General features: G+C 32.3%; 2 protein-coding genes across 2 annotated transcripts; both read left to right on the forward strand.

Moving 5' to 3' along the window:
* The first annotated feature begins 2,479 nt into the window (after positions 1-2,479).
* On the forward strand, positions 2,480-16,437 carry LOC130614750 (engulfment and cell motility protein 1-like). Its single transcript, XM_057436199.1, has 23 exons — positions 2,480-2,576; positions 2,715-2,755; positions 2,829-2,898; positions 3,006-3,056; positions 5,786-5,970; positions 6,665-6,767; positions 7,523-7,611; positions 7,793-7,858; positions 8,548-8,626; positions 8,719-8,769; positions 9,191-9,322; positions 9,533-9,631; positions 9,731-9,835; positions 10,171-10,416; positions 10,663-10,734; positions 11,326-11,423; positions 12,222-12,340; positions 12,486-12,590; positions 12,821-12,888; positions 13,198-13,275; positions 13,698-13,742; positions 15,489-15,654; positions 16,022-16,437. The coding sequence occupies exons 1-22, from the start codon at positions 2,496-2,498 to the stop codon at positions 15,642-15,644; spliced, it is 2,139 nt and encodes a 712-aa protein (XP_057292182.1). The 5' UTR covers positions 2,480-2,495; the 3' UTR covers positions 15,645-15,654; positions 16,022-16,437.
* A 2,387-nt stretch (positions 16,438-18,824) lies between these two features.
* LOC130614756 (tubulin beta-4B chain) lies at positions 18,825-20,612 on the forward strand. The gene is made up of 4 exons (XM_057436205.1): positions 18,825-18,986; positions 19,096-19,204; positions 19,294-19,862; positions 19,932-20,612. Exons 1-4 carry the CDS (start codon positions 18,930-18,932, stop codon positions 20,532-20,534), a joined length of 1,338 nt encoding a protein of 445 aa, XP_057292188.1. The 5' UTR covers positions 18,825-18,929; the 3' UTR covers positions 20,535-20,612.
* Positions 20,613-20,976: the final 364 nt, after the last annotated feature.

Below are 20,976 nucleotides of genomic sequence, written 5' to 3' on the forward strand. Positions count from 1 at the left end.
CACTTTACATATAAATTCTGGCTAGCTTGCCTGTTAAATTGTAATAAGGTAGTATATAATTGATATAGTAATTGACGTGGTTTCACTGCAACATTCTAGGTCCGTTCGTGTTAGGGTGATACAAAACTTAAAATCGATTTACCAGTCTGACATCAAATTATCAGACGGTATCACTTTTAGTTAAGGGAAGAGATGAAAGTTTTCACAGAAGAGGTGTAACTTAAACCCTAACCCAATCCTTATAAAATGTTAACAGGTACCATAATTGCTTAAATAAAGACTCCCAACTAAATGGTTATTTTTAATGAACAAAGGAAGATTAGGAAGATGCTGGGCACTAAGTACATTTTAGTAGCTCCTAAAAATAATACCTGCTCTACTATATTATCAGAAGAAAATAATTTTAATGTGCTCAATGTGACCACTGATATTGTCTTTATTCGGCCAACATCAGTGGTCGTTTTAGAACTGGGGTAGGCAGTCTTCTTTAACTTGTGTAGAGCCCCTTTACAGTCTGGAAATGTGGTTGAAGAAACTTTAAAAAGGTTAATTAAAGTGGCAGACACTGCTTTCTCTGGTAGACTGTTCATTAATAACCCCAAAAACAAATGAATTTTTTTTACCAGCCTACTATAAGGTTTCCATATCTTTTTTTTGAGTGTGCTCTTGTCAGTAAATTCACACTGAGTTTAAAAAAGTCATTAGGGTTAAAATTTTCATACCAATGCATTATTTTAAGCACTTATGAGGTCAGTTTCTAAACTCCTCATTTCCAAAGACATCAAATAACATTGTTTAAGTCTTTCTTCGTTTGGTACAGTATGATGTTAGGTGTTCTGATTATAGTACTGTAGATGACCAATACCTGACTTGTACCTGTGATCATCCTATTACAACATCCAATACTGAAGAAAAATGTTTGTGAAAGTGTGAGAGTTGTGATTGTGTGCAATTATGAACTAGGATGTGAGGAATAGATTTCGTAAAGTTTAAAATTGTAAAGAAAGGTTATATACGTACGTACATGGCCCCATCTGCACTTATATTGAGCCTTTTATCCCACAAGTATGATTTTTTTGTTGAGTAGTGATCTTTAATTATTATAATTCTTTAATTATAATAATGTAACTTTAAAGGTGATATTTCTTTTCCAAAACTGATGTGACCCACTACCAGCTTTTACTGTTTTGTAATTGTATAATGGCTATACAGAATACAATATGGGAAGATGATATGTATGTTTTCTGAAGGTACCAGTAAAAAGAAACAAGTCATTCAATTTGCTGCCATCTTAGACGTATTATCAACATACATAATTTATAATAATTTAACCTAACACATTTCATATTTGTCTGCTAACTGTAACATCAAAAACATGTTGTAGTCAAGTTCTGTCCATAATGGCGACATAGATTAGCGCCGTAGATTAGTGGTTATAGCGCTCGTACTCTGTGCGGGAGACCGGGGTTCGATTCCTCTTGACGGCGATTCAACATGGGCGAGTGAATGTTACCATAGCCCCGGGTTAACCCAAGCCATATGAGGGAAATTGGGAAGATGGCACATTGTGTGGGCCGTTGGATGTTGCCGGGAGTTGTCTAGTAGAGCGCAGGCTCTAATTGGGTCTGCGTAGCTCAAAATGAGCATTAAATACTCTAGGACTCTCCATCTACGCCATGGCCCCTCCTGGAAATAATAGACAGGGTATATCCCTCGATATTTGTGAGGCTAGCCATGTAAAATATGCACATCTATCTCTCTATCTATGTCTTAAAAGGCCAATAATTATACAGATGTTGTCAGGTTTGACTGTAAAGACAAGGGTTGATCTTCAGGCATTTATTAAATTATATTTTTTTAACAAATTTTCAAACCCGTACAAGATTAAATATTCCCATTTTTTTAAAAAACTTAATACACACAATTCATATACTTGTTCAGAAAATCATCATAAAGTAAACATATCAAAGATTGAACATTGGTCAAATCATAAATACCACTGAACATAGTTTATTGTATTGCCTTATTTTTAATAATTGTTGCAGCCACAACTTGTAATTAGGCTTTAAAGATAAATGACACTAGTTTACGACATTACGACATATCTCAGGATCGGATCATTAGTTTTTTCTAATTTTTTGCACAATGACAGGAAAAATAGACCCTTAAATGTGACAAAGTCAGTTTTTTGAGAATTGTTTGCTGGCCCAGATTCATGTGTAAAATAAGTTAAAATGGTTCAAAAATTTGATTTTCAAACTTTTCTGAGGTAGCTTCATTGAAGTTTTGCTTGTTAAACTTCAAGAGTAAGAGAAAAAATGTCTTAAGACTTTATGGTTCTCGTATAAAGAACTTATAGTCGTGGTAATTAAAGTCAACCAAGTTTGAGATATATTTATGCTGTTATAAAGTGTGTAGTACTTCTCATGTTTAATTTATTAGAGTATGGTTTAAATTATAATTTCAAAGTTGTTATTGTAGTGCAAATAAAAGAAATGACATCAACTGATACATCGATTCGTAAAATTGCAATAAAAAAGGATAACTACTTCCCCATATTATATCATTTAAATGCTGTAAGTATTATGTCTAAAAATTAGTGTTTTACTTTGACAATAGTATTTAAGGCATAAGACAGTAACTCTAAGTATTCTGTGTAAAGGTATATTTTGGACTAATACTGTTTCTGAATTACTCTTGATTTCTTTCTGCAGATTGTGCCCCTCCCAGATGTCGTGAAAGACATTTGTGCCAAGTAAGTGCTCACTTTGATCAATTTTCTATTGTTTCATAAGACTTGGCATTACTTAATTATATTCTTATTGCAGATGGCAGTTGGGTAAACCAGAACAGTATGCCTTACAATATGCTGACACAAAGATATACATCACAGAGGAGGTATGGCATGTATGCAAAATGGTTTTTGATTTTGTTTCCACTGGTCTTGAATTTTTTCAATTGTGTGTTGCACATACTTTAAATATATTGATATTTTTTTGTAATAGAACCGACAAGACATACATGATGGCCATATTTTAACAATTACGTTTACTGCTGTAAGTATTATCATCAACCCAATAATTTAATAGGGAAAGAATAAAAATGGCAAACACAGACCTGTATTTTTGAATCTTGGTGACCTACTGAGCCTTTCTTTTTCTGCAACTGTTTCAAATAAATGTTACAGACAATTATAATTTTCAACCCATGGTAAACCACTTACTTTTTTGCCCATCAAGTAGTTTTAATTTTTTTAACCATCTGAACTCAGGGTAATCCCTATTCATGGACCCACGGTCACCCATGACTGCCCGCTATTTTGCTGTAGCAGTTTTGTATCCATCCAAAAATTTTTGATATGTCCCTGGTACAAATCAGTTGAAAGAAATTCAATTGCTGTGAATTTAGATTCCCAAAAAGCCATCTAAATAAAGGGTTGTTTTGTCCATTTTAATAGACTGTAAATGTTTTATTTTCCGGTATATAACCCGCAAGTTATAAGTTGATTTTTATGATTTCCACCGTTGGTGCGGGTTATAATGTGGTGTGGGTTATGTGATAAGTTTTATATTTTCTTTCATTTATTGTGAAATTTAAAGTTTATACATTTAATGAAGAAAATAGTACCAACAGGATAAAATGCGTATACATTATTATAACTGCATGCGCGATCCTATATCTACGTAATCTTACTTCAACTACGTGATATAATTTTTTTCATACTGTGAAATTGCTGCCAGTGCTAATATTACGAGCTCTCTCTGAAACACAATTCTGGAGCTCATTTTTTTGTGTGTTGAATATAAATCTAATCTATTTATATCTTTGCAATCACATTGAGCACATTGAAATGATTTGTTTCTGGTAATAGAGCAATATAGCAGGTATCATTTTAAGGTTTAATTGACAGGTATTTCACAACCTAGTGCCCAGGATTTAATTATTAATTCCTGTTAAAATAATGAAAAATGTTAAAATTAAAGTATAGATAATGATTTTATTTTTTTATCTTCGCCACCTTCGAGCAACAGGTGGCCATTAAAATTATCAAAAATAAATATAAAATACAATTAATAAGACACACGCAACTATCTCCTCCTCATTGCTGCCATTCATTTTATCATAGACACTGTGATTGCTAAGATATAAATGGATAAAAAAATTCTATAAACATTAGAAAGAACGTTCTGTACATCGCTGTTACAGACAATCCCTGATAATTATTATGTTGTTTATTTTTATGCCAAAAAAACTTAAATGTACATAAAAAACAGAGATTTTACTTTAGGTTTATAACCTATATATAAGGTGTTTTTTTTTGTTTGTTTGTTTAATCTCAGGAAGCAAGAGTTGTCTACAAATAAAAAAGAAAATAGCATTGTCTGATTCAGTACTGTCGGTATTAACAGAAGGTCGACTTGTTCAAATTAATTTTAAATTCATTATTATTTCGGCAATCGGAGACAGGGAAGTTAAGACTGAGAGAGTCGTGTTTGGGGTTCACAAGTTTAAAGTCCCCTATTTGTCTCCAGCATGAAAAAACAGAACACATGCGCATGTTTATAAAATGATTAGGGTAAGTAAAAATACGCTAAATTTTTTTCTTAACATGATGCAGGTTGTGCAAAGGTGCGGGTAAGTAAAACACATCGATTGAAATTTTATGCGGGTTATACAAAGGTGCGGGCTATCTGATAGAATCTAGTTTATAACTCACTAAAAAAGCTGAGCTGCGGGTTATACGATGTGCGGGTTATATACCGGAAAATACGGTAGACAAGAATTTTTATATTGTATTATTTTTTGCAAAATGATTTTTGATTTTTATTTTTAACTTGAGCAAACACTAATTTTAAGAGGAATCATGTTAAAAATAAAAATCTACAGTATAGTTTGAATGTATGGTCGCTAGTATCACACGTGGTGGACAAACAGCAGTCATTTTTCTTTTGTTATAAATAAATCCTTTAATTAAATAATAATTTCTTGTTTAAAAAAATGTGTTTGTGAAAAAATATTAAAACATTTATATTTTTTGTAATAGTGAGTTATCGTTATTTGTCTAAATTTATAAAGAAAACTACTCCCAGATTTTCCTTTAACTGCCAAAATGACTTGAGAGAAAAATAATAACTTTTGCTAAGTACTATAATACGTTGTGCAAGAGATTATTTAATATTGGAATTACTTAAAAAGACTCCAGCGTATAAATTGTAAACGATGCCGAAAACTATTAAGGAACCAATTTAAGAAATGAATGAAAAAGAAATTTTACAAAGAATTAAACGAATTGTTCATGTTTTCGAAACCATTTATTATTCAGAGCTTTGTACAATTCTGTTTAAATGTTTTTTTTAAAAAAAATAACGATTTCGACGATTTCGTTTTCGTAGTACCATCCGAGTTTATGGTTTTCGAAATATGATGAAATTTTAGTTGTTTACGATCCTATGTGGATAGTTTTCTAGTAAACTTTGCTGACATTTTAGCTTATTTGCTCTGTAACTTATTTTTTACTGAAATTACTATTTTTAAAATAATTTTAGCAAAATGGATTTCTTAAATTGATTTTAAAACCTATTGTAATTTAAATAATAAATCACACTAAGCTAAGAACAAACAAAGTTCTGCTTAATAATTTAGCAAGTTTTGTGTTCGTGGTGGATTACATTCGACTGTACTGTACTTCTGAAAGTTCTTTTTTAAAGTAAAATAACTTTTAATACTGATTCGTACTGGTGTATTACATTTGGTGCCAATGCAAATGTTGTTGATATTTTTTAAGGAACTTGCAGCATCAAAATTCCTATCTGACATTGAACAGCCAGACTTTCAGATCAAACGCAAAGCACTTGATCAATTAGCTGGTGTTGACGGTGCTGGTCAGGCAGATGATCCACTCTTTGCACGGAAATTTGTTGATAGGAATGGTATAAATGCTCTAGTTCGGATTATTGAAAGCAATGCTGAGTAGGTGCTTTTGTTGTTTTGAGCAGGACGTAAAATAAAAAAATTTAAGTTTAAATTGGAAATATAAGTTCGCAAAGTTTGCAGAAGTTTGTTGACCCTAGAGAAGAAAACATCTTTGCAGTTGAGATCTGGGAGAACTAATGGTTGTTGAAAAGATGGAATTCACAATTTTAACATTTTCTTTATAGAATCATTTAAAAAAATTGTGTATTGCAACCTTTTAATTCGAACCCTGCTAGTCATGGAATTCTTATTTATTTCCCCGTGGTGTAAAAAGTAGTGGGTTTGCAGTGAAAAATGTTTCCTTTTTATAATTGTTAATTGAAGTTTTAAAGGGAACATGCTACATTATAGACAAAGTTTTAAATTACAATCAACAGAAAGACTGCAACTTTTATTTTAGCATTAGTGCAAAACATGACCAGGATATTTAATTCATGCACAAACGAATCCTAATTATGGTTGCTAGTAAAATTTTGCAATTATTGCAAGTTCAACTCAAAAATTCTTCTGAATGCTGAAAGTATTGGATGTTTTTATTTTAGCCTTAAGCTACAAAGAACTGGACTATTTTTAAAATTGTTTCTTTAAAGGTTCTCTTCTGAATTTTTATGTGAATAAAAATAATATAATCTAAGAATTATTATATTTATTTTATTTTTTGTTTTTTAATTCTATGTTTGCATTTTAACAGGACTGCAGATGTTGTAGCTCAAGCAATGGCAGCTATACAAGATCTTCTAGAGCATGGATTTGTGACTTGGGACCATAGTGTAAATCAAAAATTTGTAGAAAAGGTTTGTTTATTATATATTTGATATATTGACATTTTTGTTATATGTCAAAATATTCTGCACTTAAAGTACTAAATTCTGTAAAGTATCGTTATTACAACCCTACCTTGTACTTCACTCTCTTTTTTTGAGTGATCTGGTCATTCTAAACAGTAATAATTTCAAAATACATTCTTATTCCACTCTCAATCAGAATAAAGAATAAAATTTTAACAAAGGGATGCTAAAAAGAATCTATATTTTAATGCATTTTAAAATTGACAATATTTGACAAAATTGTATTATCTTGATAGAAGCAGTTGTTTTAATATTCACAAGTTATCATTTTGAAAGCTAATTGTTTGTCTATGAATGTACAAGTCCACCCTATACCAATTAAGATAGAAATGTGTCAGTTTACAATGTTCTTTTCACAAAAAATTAACAATACAATTTACCATAATTTAAAAAATTAAACATTAAATATCTATCTACCGTTTTAATTTGAATTGGAAGTTAAGCAGGAAGAAGTTAATTTTTCTATTCTTTCCGATTTTTTAATAACTGAACATACATTCTTTGTGTTTAAAAACTTGAATGAAATTTGTCATTGGTTACTATTGCAATACTCATAGGGTTATATTGTGTATGTTGATTTGATAAAAAAAGAAAACACCATATTAAACAAGTGTTCCTGGGTGAAAATAAATTGACAGAATTGAAAGACTGAAAACTTTTTTTCTCCTCTTTCTTAACTTTGCTCCTATTGTTTCATGTAGGTACTCTTGTATGCTAATAAAACTGATCACGCTGACCCAAAAGTGGTTCAGAAAGCGTTGGCATTGCTTGACAATATTGTTACTGTCAGGTATATAGAGTTTTTTTATTGTAGCTGCTTATGAAACATTTATTTATAATTTTCCTTGCACAGAAGCATGTACTTAACAAGCTTTCAATTTAAACATTTGTCTAATTGAGAATCCACTGTACAGTGATGCTTAATTATTAGTTAAGTAGCTACCTAATTTTATAGTTCTGCGTCTTTCTAGCTCAACTTTGTTTATATTGGTAATGAATAAAGTTGGCTTAGACAATATCATCCAGCATTTAAAAAGGTGTGCTTATTTATTTTTCTGTTAACATGCTAAATGTTATCAAACGTTGATATTAAATTAACATGGTTAGAAACAGATGCATACATCCTGCATCAGTTACTGCCCTTATTATGACAACCTTTAAGCATTGTGTATGTAATGTAAAAAAATTAGCAAAGGCGCTATTCTCGTGGTGTAATCCCTTACATGTTTTGTTTTTTGAACATTTGACTTTGTGGTTATCATATGTTCGGTTTTTTGTTAATAATCCAATAACATTGGTGATATTGGTTGTTAAGTTGTAGGTACTAGCTAAATAATTTTATTTAATGTTGGGAAAACCTCAGCTACAAAACTAGAGTTCTTAAAAAGATTTTGCATGTTTATATTTTCTAATGAAGTGCATACACAACAGACATTAAAATAATATACTTGCCACTTTTTTACTACAAGAATAACTTACATGACTTCTAAAATAGCATGAGAATAACTTTCGTTGCATATTTTTTAAAACTAGTCTTTGCACATGCATATTTTTAGCTTTTCGTCTCTGGCTGGTTATTTTAAGGTATTTTTCTGCATATTTTACTGACTTATGGAACCCAAGAACCTTCGCTGCCTGTATAACAACCAATAAAATTGCCACAAAAATCTTTTGTAGTCAATGTGTTGTTAAATGTTTTACTGTGAGATATAATTCCTATGTTTAGCTCTGACCAAAAGTTGCAGTTAAGTGCAGTGGCATTGATAAACAGTATTTTGATACGAATGGAATATGAAAATAGAAAGGTTGGATGGTTTCTATCTACTTTTGACAGCAGGACTATCAACTTTGGTTTACAATTTTGCATTTTTTACCAAATTATTTCTCCTTTTTTTAGAAGTTTTCAAATGACTTGGTTAACAGGGGATATAACAGTGCGTTGCAAAGGGTATGATATGTTGTTGAAATACTTTTGCTTTAATAATAATATTTTACGGAAACAGCTAATGTCACACATGCATTATCATGTTCCGTGCAGAGGGTTACAAAAGCTTGTGCATTATTCAATAATTCTGGTGGGTTTGAAATCATACATACAGAACAAACATGTTGGCTAAGGATAACAATAGGGATATAAGATACTGATCTAGCTTTTAATGCAGAAACAAGTTTTTATCACTTGCATGTTTGTAGAGTATGTATCAGGTGTGATACATACAATTTATAAGTAAGTCCAAAATTTTCATGACATTACTTAGAACAGGTAGTGCGAACAAAGATTTGACCCAAAGAAAGGGTAGGTTTGAATTTCTTCTTTTTAGGGTTCTATTTTGTACGTAAAAAAATCTACAGGTCAACTGATATTGTAGATTGTATCACACTCCTTTGCACAAGCTGTTCCATTACCAAGTGAGATGAACCATCAGTTGTATGTATATCAAGCCTTGGTTTTAAGTATGCTAGAACCAAGAATGAACTCCAAGCCAGATTTTAGTGATCAGGTAGAATGCTGTTTTTTCATATTTTTTTACAATAATGGAAACATAACTTAAATCAATTTTTGATTGACATTTGTCAAGAGTTTAATTTGAATAAGAAAGGTTGAGTCGAGATTTGATCATCTCACAAGGATGTCGTTTTTACTTTGCATATTTAACACTCTTTTTTTCAAGCACGGTCTGTATTAAAGATCATTTTCATATCTTTTTAAGAGACTACTGACTGATTTAAATGACATATACAACATTGCTTTCGAGTCTGTACCCACAAAAGGATCTGGGAAGCCAGATTATAGAAGACTCGGATTTGTGGTAGGAGCTTGTTTTTAAACTGTTGTATTTTTGTTTCCCATGTATTTGGTTAAAGAGAAGGTCTTAATAATATGGTACAATTTTTCTTTATTATTCTAGAGTGGTGGAGCACCTCTTATTGATTTTGAAGAATGTCCCCCAGGCATACTAGCACATGATGTTATGATGTATTTTGCAAAGAAGCATCAAGATCAGTATGTAAAGGTAGGATGTCTTTTGACATCATTGGTGTAAAACTTTAGATGCTATTTTAGCTAGAGTTAGATTCTATAAGGTACAATAGCTTCCCATCAGCCCTTCAAGTGCAATTCTAAATCTAAAATGAGCTTGGTGTAGTACCTGAAGAGATTCCGAAATAAAAATTGGGACTACCACCAACTTAGTATGTCATCTCTGTACATCATATACATAATGTACTGACATTTTTACTGATGACAGTGTTACAAGCAAAAACCCTAAAAATTATTTAATGTCTTCTTTTGTTTTTATTCTTTAAATCTTCTTTTATTGTACAACTCCAGATTATTTTTTTACACTAGATCATTCTTGAAAGTTTTGGTCGGGATGAAGAATATGAATGCCCGTTTGCTAAGTGCACAAAACAGCTTACGAAAATGTTGTGTGATGTTCTTTTGGTGGGATCAACAATATCAGATACAAGTGAAGACTATCAACCAATGTTTTTTGCAACACCCAATCTATTTCACGAGCTGTTTAGTGTTGCAATTCAGTTGCTAAACAAAACCTGGAAGGAAATGAGAGCAACTTCACAAGATTTTTCTAGGGTAGGCACTACTCTACCTATGCCTATTTCTTGCTCTATAAAGTTATTATATTTTCGTAGAATGATATAAAATTAGTCGTTAGCCCGTAGAAATATCCATAGGAAATTAGCCTGCTGTTTGGTACATAACTATTTCATGTGCCTTTTTTCTTGCACACAGGCACACAGAAGATGGCCATTATTATAGAGATTATTATGAAGATTATTATAGAAAATAGAAATATATATCCTAATTATCTTTATGCAGGTTATTGGTGTTGTGAAGGACCAAATCAAAAGAGTTTTGAATGAGAAACCTGAAAGTGTAGAAAAGTTCAAGGTAATGATGTTTTTACTGGATCCAATGTCTTTTGTAGGGCTTCGTTAAATACTCCTTTTTTACGTGTCATACAATATATGTATGATTTAATGTGCTTGTAGTCATTTGAAACTTATAGAAACGACCGAGCTTTATGTTTTTAAATATCCAGTGGTACCATGTATTTTTGAACATCAAATTAAATCAGAACCTGGTTGATTTTTTAAAGGAATGTGTAAAGTCAGTTATTAGAAGGAATGCTCTTTTTATCCACGTGGGTTCGCTATGTCGAAGTAAAACTTGGTTGCATGATGAATTAAGTTATTAAATACTTAAAAATCTTAAAAGATGTGTGTCTCAATAAAATTATTAGCATCTTATTGAACACATATTTTCTTATCAAACGAAAAGCATGTATGCATGTTATTAAACATTTCAGTGACTTCAGTAATGCATCGTTTTAGGTATAATGATTGTGTTTTCTGTCTATACGTCTAGACATTTTCGAAGTAACTGGTCAAATCTTATTTCATAACTGGTCAAATTTTATTTTAGCACACTGCAACACTTCAAATAAACTTGAAATATTTATTGTACATGTTTTTATTGCAGGCAAAAGCATTTGGCTTGACATATCAACAAATATTACGGCTCATGCAACAGGAAGCACAAGAAAGAAATATTTTAGACTCGCAAACAAAACCAGTACTGTAAGTAGTTTTGTGTTTACCATTGTTAAATTTGTCATCTATCGGCTGATGGTAGTGGCGATATCCGAGTGAATGGAGATTTTGTACTAAGATGGCACAAAAGATGACACGATTTATATGCAATATTGTACAGTAAACTTCCTGTAATTCGACTCCCTATAACTGGAACACCTTTTTCTAAACCCTTTTTCTGAACCCTTTTTCTTGCACAGTGAAAATTCCTGAACAAAGTGTTATGAAACCTTCTATTCGAACATCTCCATTATTCGAACCCCCTCATCATTCGAACTCCCCCTTTATTCGAATAGCTCCATTATTCGAACATCTCCATTATTCGAACCCCCTCATCATTCGAACTCCCCCATTATTAGAATAGCTCCATTATTCGAACATCTCCATTATTCGAACCCCCTCATCATTCGAACATCCCCATTATTCGAACATCTCCATTATTCGAACATCTCCGTACTTCAGTGATTGTATTTTATGTACCTTCCAAATGTTTTTTGTGCTCTCATTTACATTCAATTGTTTTTATTATTTTTTTAGTCTGCGTAGGCTTTTTTTTAATGTCAGAGTTAAAGACACAGCTTAGCAATAATGTAAAGCGAAAGTAGTTTCTATAGCGTCAAATTTAAATGTCCTTACTAACTTCATTTCACACTGTCTAGTGCAGAGTTTCCTTCGGGTTCCAACGAATATTCTTAAGGAAATTTTTAAATTTCCTGTGCTTGTTGTCAATTCAGAACTGCTAAATAAATTTGTTTTTTGGTACAAATATGCAAAATTATTTTCTAGGGAATTAAGGGAACAGATCGAGCCAGAAATTCGAGAGTTGGTTCGTCAACAAAGATTAGCACAACTTGTTGAAGGATATTTTTTTAGTCTCTTTTCATCACGAGGGAGACAAAGACAAGGTAAAAGTGGAAAAAATGCGTTGTGTACAAGTTCATGCTGTGTGTGTGTGTGTTAACGAAAATTTGATTAGTAATTTCATAACATATATCTTTATATTGATGTGATAGTTCATAAGTGAAAATATTTTTATATAAATCAATTTAGAAAAGTACTGGTTCTGTTGTTTATCACCCAATCATCGTTTTCTACACCATGGTGAAGTTGCAACTAAAGATGTGATACCAAACATCGAGTCACTGCCAAACAAATGTAAGTGATGCAGCGCGATTGCTTAAGGATGTAAAAGTATCACATGTTCTTTAAAATACAGCATCGTAATTGCTTAAGTATTTGGAAATATCACGTGTTCTTTATAATACACTCAGTTAAAATGGTAAATTGATTTATGTATGTGCTGGTTTAGAAAAAAAAGCTATGCGTCAGCTTAATATTTGTTTATGTGGCTAACCTCAAACTGAATTTATATTTTTAAATTATAGTACCCTTGTCGGATGTGACAAAGCTCGAAATAGGAAAAGATTGTCCGCATGTTAGAACCTTAAGAAAGGTGAGTCACCGCCGGAATGCAGATCAACAGAATAGACACCAAATAAATTAAAGTTATTTGTTGAAGGAAATAATTTTTTAAAAACAATTGCAATGTCATTTAAAAGGAAAAGTTCAACTTCTATATATAAAAATATCCGTAGTTAATACCGTACGCAGGAGGTAGAGCAGTTAAATATTTTTTAAAAAGTTGAAAGAGTATAGCTAATTAAATGGAGCTTTCCTTTCGACGTTTTTTAAAGAAAAAAAACTCGCTCTCAATTTATTTTCAACACATTAGATCTGAGAATGACTTCATGGTTGTGTTTAGGGTCATGTACAATTGGCGTTCTCAATCATGCATGGCCAAGAAGAACATTTGGACTTTGTAGCACCAACTCAACAAATTGTACGTTTTCTTTTGTTTGTTTAAGAGACTTGTAAGTTGTAATTATGCACCAGAAAACTCTGATAATTGACTTCATGGGTGACTCTAGTAATCGTTAATCCGAAGTTTAGATTTAAAAAAAAATCCATGTTCACGTCAATAAATATTTAACATCAAAGGATTTAGTTTTCCCTCCCTTACGCCAGGCTGACGTTCAGAGTACTCTTTTGATTGATGAGTCAAATTTGTTTGCGTGTGATTTTTCTGCATGCGTTTCTTTATTATAAAAGACTTTCAAAGTTGTGCATAGGAGTTGTATTTAAGTGCTTTTAAGGGTTCTCTATGCTGAACGACCATGTATATGTTTCTTTAAACTATGCTTTTAAAGTTGAAGACGTCACTGTTGATCAACTTTTAATAATTTTTTAAAATGTGTTTTATAGCTGTCTGTTTGGACGGATGCATTATCTTCACTTCTTGGTAAAGAGGTAAGTTGCGAAAAATACGATGCAGCTATTCCAAACACGTCCGGACACATTCGGATTTTCGGGAAGGTCCCTAAAGCATTTTATGTTCAATTTATGGAAACAAATTTTTGACACACGCAATATTTGTCACTCTTCGTCTGGATATTTATAAAGTTGTATTCTTGATAAAAAATGCTGTGTCAGCAATTTACCATCACTTGAATATAAGATAGTTATTTCAAAAGAATGGCCAAACTCACTAAGTAGAACTCTATTAAATATCCAGGTGAAGTTGGAGAAAAATTAATAGTTCTTTTCCCCATGGAACACATATTGGTTAAATATGCAGAAATTTTTTTGCTAAATTTTCGTTCACAAGGTTTAAGTCTATGAGCATAGAGTCGGTTTCTGTAAACACAAATCAAATATTGCACAGCATAAACTTTTACGACTTTATTGTAAACACATACATGTACAACAAAGTGACACAAGAAATGTTGTATAGCAAAGTGTAAAAATTTTTCCAATACCAAATTTAATAAACCTTAACTGACATTCAAAAAATGCCACGCCCATGTCTTACGTCATCTTTTTGTAAAAAAAAAAATATTCAACTCAGTTAAATATTAAAAGTAGTTAGGATTACATCTATAATTTTGTCTACCATATGCTGTACTGAGAATCATATGATTGTCGAGTTTCGTTATAAACAAATAAATAAACGAAATACTAAAACAGTTTAAAAGAAACCTGGCATGTGCGCCTCTTTTTATTGACACTGTCTGTTCAACTTATAAAATATTTAATCCATCAAATGTTTTTTTATTTGTATAACTGTTTGAATAATTTAACGGTTTTTATTTTCAAAACAACGATAAACAAACATCGTTATGCTGTTGTTGTTTTCACAAAAAAAATTTGTTAATACTAATCAAGTCTGTTTATCATGCTCTTTTATAACTTCAACATTTTTATTTTTCCTGATTCAAGCGATAAGGTCATCTGTTTGTTTTTCACACCATCATGTCTTCAGAAGGCGTACATAAGTTTTCGTGTCATGTTCACATGACAACAATTAAATAGATTTTTATACTGCTTAGTGTTTGTCAAAAGGAGTGTGTTTTTAACTCCAATATGGTAGTAACAGCAAAGTGGATAAATCCTTTTCTTTGACAGTTGTAAGGCTGGCATCAAAGTTATTGTTAAGCTTCAGGGTTATCTGACACGAAATATATTGTTCTCTATTACTCAGACGGTATTTTTATTGCCTTATGTTTTATACAGTATAAGAAGTTTTAATCTCAAGTAATTATTTTAACATCTCCAGATGCAATCTTTTGTCGTCTGCAAAATCTAATTAGAATTGTCATTATGTTTCCATGACAACTCTTATGAAATTACTGCTATCAATAAAAGTTATCAATAAAAGCTGTTTCATGGTCATTGAGGACGTTGTGAAAACTTTACCAGTGGAGGGGCGTGACATTTTCAGATAATAGCCATCTAGAACCCAGTTTTCTGCTGCTTAGAAACCTGAGTACGAACCGAAAAGCCGTTTTCCTCTGAACAGCTACAAAACATGTTTTTACCCAGATAATTTCTTTGTAAATTTCCATCCCGTTTTCTCTTCAAAAGAAACAGTCTTCTCTTTTAATTTAGTGACTTATACGAAATTCAAATAACGGAAAAATTTGTTGATACGTATCTAAATTTAATGTACTTGAAAACCTTAAGCAATGCCATTTTGACTGTGTTTATTTTTTCCAGATGACGTCACAAGAATTTCATGAAGATTTAGATATGTTGCTCAACATGGAAATGAAGTTATTATTGCTCGATTTAGAAGATGTTCGGATACCGGAAAATCCTCCCGCAATACCTCGTGAGCCGGAAAATTATAATTTCTACTACAAAGATGATTAGAAACGATAACTGTGTACTTTGTCCTTCCAGAAACTTTATCGTTTTTGCTCAATCCAGCTATTTAAACGTTTTGAATAATCTTCGAGTAAACGAATATGGCGAAAGTTTTCTTTAAGTAATTACAAAAATTTTAATTACGAGGGACCAGGACTTAGTCACGTGACTGTTGACAACGCATACTCTTTGATAAAGTTTTCTGCTTCAAAGAAATAATTTGATTATAAAATTTTCAAATTTTTCTTTGCTTATCTCTGCTCAGTTTTTTACTTAAAAGGAATTATTTGCAGAAATTTTATTTTAATCGCTGTTTTCTTCAGTTTGGGGTTTTTAAAAATGGTCTATATAGATTGAATATTCTTTAGCAATCGATTCCGTTTTAACTAGTTTTGAATATTTTACCATATAAAAACAACGTTTGCGGTTGCAACACACTGACACTTGGTCACTTCAAATTACCTGGACGTTTAACTTTTTGTGACGTTTTTACTCGTCACCAGCAATGATTTGCGCAGAGGAAACTCACGCAGCGTCCTCAAAAGACATTTAAATTTCAACACTTTTTTTTCACAAGTATTTTCTACATTGTGATAAAGAAAGCTACTTTTTTTTATAAGTCTGAATATAAATTTTTGTAATATTTTTTTCCAAAGGATAACAGCAACATTGTGTAAAAATAAGAATTGTATAAACCTATTGTTTTTAGTGCTTTGAAATTTATAAAATATTTTTTGTTGACAGTTGCAACTCTGTACTTGTACATACACACCTCAAAATACATAAATTGTAAAAATTCGCTGTGAATTATTTTTATCTGCTCCCTCTGGTCCACATATTGCATATCTAATATATATTTTCTCTTTTTGAGAGATCATTGTTAGATCTTATAATTTCCGCGATAAAATTTTAATAAAATATATTTTATCGGTCGATCCTACTGACAGATGCTTCTTATAACAGCCGTCCAATATTCTTCATTAAAATTATATTGCAGACCCCACCTTTAAAACACTCCAGGGTGGAATATATTTATTTACTAAAATAAAATTATAGCTTATCCTACATCATTTAAGAAATGAGAGTTTGAGCACGGATCACATTTACTCAATGTCGTTTTTGCATAAATATATTTGGCACCTCTCGTTACTGGGCGGAAAAATTTCAATATGGTTAGCTTTTCGGAATTTTTTAGGGGCAAGTTGTGTTACCGATAGCTTGTTGTTGAAGCTGCCAAGTTAAAATTGAAAATAATAAATCATCGAAGATTCCTACGGATTTCCGAACTACATTTTTGTTTAAGGAGTTTTTTAAATTCCATATGTGGACTTTTTATGTTTTTTTTTCACATTCTGGAAAACTTTTTTCTTTGAGAAAAAGCAAGATTTAAATTAGTTGTTTTTTAAAATATTCCTTTTGACATTAAACGTGTTGTCTAAAGTAAATTGAAAAGATCTCGCTTCATAAATGATTTCTATTCAACCCACAAATTTCAATTCAGTACGTATTCGCTTACTTGTTAACGTAATTGGCACATACATAATTTATTGTTTATTATTCTTGATTGTGAATATAAACTTCGAAATGTGCGTTGAATTTTTATTATGAATCAAGAAAAATCAAAATAAATTTAAACCGCTCGTAAAAACCACTTCCACCGCTGTTTAACATTCAGGTGAAAACCTATTAGGCACAACCCTCTAAGCAAAGACCGAAAATACCCTAGACTCTAGTTTAAGCTTTTAACGTTTAAAGTAAAGCGATTTCTTTATTCAACTAAGTATTAAAGCCAACCTTTTTCCACTTGTACGCTAAAGAAAAAGACGAAACAGTTCCTGGGAACGAACTTGATATGAATTTGTTCCCTGGTAACTCGCAAATATAAGAATTTTTTAAATAAACGTACGATCATGATTCTCAGCTGATTGAATGATAACCATCTGTTTTTATAGAAGTTCTCAGGAGGAAACTATAGTCGATTAAAAAAATGTCCGTTGTGTTGCAATATGCGCTTTTAATTAGTAGGTTTTTAAGCCAATTATATAGGACTGTTAATTGGTTTGACGAGTAAACAACTACCTTCTCGCACGCCCTCAACAAAATGCAAAGTAGCTACACATTATTTAGAAACATTTGTCTGAGATTTTTTCCAAAATTTAAGAACAAAATAAGAACGTGGTTAGCCTGAACAAAATAATGTGAGTCTCGAAAGCTACCTCTTCCATCCCTATGCAATGTTCGTCATCTTCTGTAAAATTGACTCAACTTTATCCAGTGTAGTTACGTTTGTTCATATTTGAGCAAACACTGAAAAAGCCCTGGTGGACGAGGTTGAAACTGACCATTAGTTTTTCCTGTTTTAAGATCTCCTCCTGACCGCTAAAGAAATATTTTTCCGCTTTGACATGGCTTTGTTTGTAAGCAAACATTAAAGGTAATGCATATTGGATGAATTTAGATTCATGGGTGATGGTTGAAAAAACAGCGTGAATTATTGTACAAACGTAATGTAACTTTCGAATTATTTATTAACAAGACAATGTATAGTCAGCTAGATTATCAAAAATTTGTTTTGTTCCACAATCTTTTCATATACTCGCAAAAAAAAGTCAGTTTGTAGGAGCCGGCTACTTTTAATTTGTCCTTTCTAGTGCCACACCCTAAAACCTCTCCTAACAAAAATAAAACCCAATTTACAGAAAAAGGAGAGAATTAAAGGGCGATAATTTCCTGCATCACAAAATCTTGAGAAACATATTATTTACATCCAGTTGTCAACTTGGTCCACAGGGTAAACATCGCCCGGCTGTCATAGTGACTAAATCTACTTTGCATTATGTTGTCCGAACAACATAACAAAAAACGCGCCAATCTTTCTTCACTAGCCAATTAAAATAAACATCTAAAGCACTTTAAAAGTTGATTGGCTTATACAAGAACGCACTACAATGAACGCCTCACAAAACAGACGGGGGACATTATAAAGCATTTAGAGTTTAAAAATTAAAAAAGGTTGCTAGTATTTCAGATAATTTAAACATTTTATATAAAAGATTTCTTTTTTTATATTTTATTTAAAGTTTATAATTATTATTGCTCTAGTATAATATCTATTTGGTAAATGTGTTTAAAACATTACCCCCTGGTTATACTTTTTCTATAGCAACTAGAGGAACCGATTTTGCACAACCATCACAAATCTTTCATTGCAAGTCGCAGGCGGCTCAGAGAAGCTCGTAAAAACAAACTCTTACAAACTAGGTGTTGTAGCACGAACTATATAATTTCAATATGCGTGAAATTGTACATTTACAAGCCGGTCAATGTGGTAACCAAATTGGTGCCAAGGTATGATATTCCTAATGATGTTCCATGCCATTCTTGTTGTTTTCTGGGTGTCGACTAATTTGCTAGGTTGACATGTTTTTATTTGATCGTATAATTATATATTTTTTAGTTTTGGGAAGTAATTTCTGATGAACACGGTATTGACCCCACCGGAACATACCATGGAGATTCAGACCTTCAACTTGAAAGAATTAATGTATATTACAACGAAGCAACAGGTACGAGAAACGAGCAGACTAGCTCGATGTTACGCTAGTTCCTTGTAAACATACTTTGCAATCTAGCTAAATGTTTATTTTTTTTATAGGTGGTAAATATGTCCCACGTGCTGTTTTGGTGGATTTAGAGCCTGGCACTATGGATTCTGTACGTTCTGGACCTTTTGGACAAATATTTAGACCAGATAACTTTGTCTTTGGACAAAGTGGAGCTGGTAATAACTGGGCTAAAGGACATTACACTGAAGGAGCAGAGCTTGTAGATTCAGTTTTAGATGTTGTACGAAAAGAAGCAGAAAGCTGTGATTGTTTACAAGGATTTCAATTGACACACTCCTTGGGAGGTGGTACTGGTTCCGGAATGGGAACTCTTCTCATTTCAAAAATTCGTGAAGAATACCCAGACAGAATAATGAACACTTTTAGCGTTGTGCCATCACCTAAAGTATCAGACACTGTTGTTGAACCATATAATGCCACACTTTCCGTTCATCAGCTTGTTGAAAACACTGATGAAACCTTTTGTATTGACAATGAAGCTCTTTATGATATCTGTTTCCGTACATTGAAATTAACAACACCAACCTATGGCGATCTTAACCATCTTGTTTCTGCTACAATGAGTGGTGTCACCACCTGCCTCCGATTTCCTGGTCAGGTAAGTCGATGACGTTGTTTTCTGACACACAACTTTTTCTTTTTTCTAAATGTTATTGTTTCTATTTAGTTGAATGCTGATCTTCGAAAACTTGCAGTCAACATGGTACCTTTCCCACGACTTCACTTTTTCATGCCTGGATTTGCACCTTTGACCAGTCGTGGTTCTCAACAATACAGAGCCTTGACTGTGCCAGAACTTACCCAACAAATGTTTGATGCCAAAAACATGATGGCTGCTTGTGATCCTCGACATGGTCGATACCTAACAGTTGCTGCCATGTTCCGTGGTCGCATGTCCATGAAAGAAGTTGATGAACAAATGCTTAATGTTCAAAACAAGAATAGCTCATACTTCGTTGAATGGATCCCCAATAATGTAAAAACCGCTGTCTGTGACATTCCACCACGTGGTTTGAAAATGTCTGCTACCTTCATTGGCAACAGCACTGCTATTCAAGAGTTATTCAAACGCATCAGTGAACAATTCACTGCTATGTTCCGTCGAAAGGCTTTCCTCCATTGGTACACTGGTGAAGGTATGGATGAAATGGAATTTACTGAAGCTGAATCCAACATGAATGATTTGGTGTCTGAATATCAGCAATACCAGGATGCAACTGCGGAGGAAGAGGGAGAATTTGAGGATGAAGAGGAGGAAGAAGAAGCCTAAACATTTTTCGTTTTAATTTATAATTTTAAGTTTTGCTTGTATATCATGAATATAGGGAAGGCACAGAAGTAACGTAAATGATAGTATTATTCTTTATTCCAATACTAATTAAGCACATGGCCCACAATTCGCTATGGGAAAAATTCACTTAAATCAAAAATCAAAACCCTGATCGAACTTTTTTGAGTTCTTTGAATTGTCATTTTCCTGTACTTAAGAACCGAAGGATACTATATGAAAAAATTCAAACCGATCACCGGTGGAAATCCTATTGAAATTAGGTGTTTTGCTACAGGAATACGTAAAAAACAAAATCAGTGTCGTAATTAGTCGAATAAGTTCAATTATGATTCAGCAGGCAAACCACAAGCTTAATTTATTTACCAAGTAAGCTAGGTAAGTCACGGTATATCGGAAATTCCATTGCTTCAAACTAATAAGT

Source organism: Hydractinia symbiolongicarpus, chromosome 11 (assembly GCF_029227915.1).
Source record: "Hydractinia symbiolongicarpus strain clone_291-10 chromosome 11, HSymV2.1, whole genome shotgun sequence".
NCBI classification, from domain to species: Eukaryota; Metazoa; Cnidaria; class Hydrozoa; order Anthoathecata; family Hydractiniidae; genus Hydractinia; species Hydractinia symbiolongicarpus.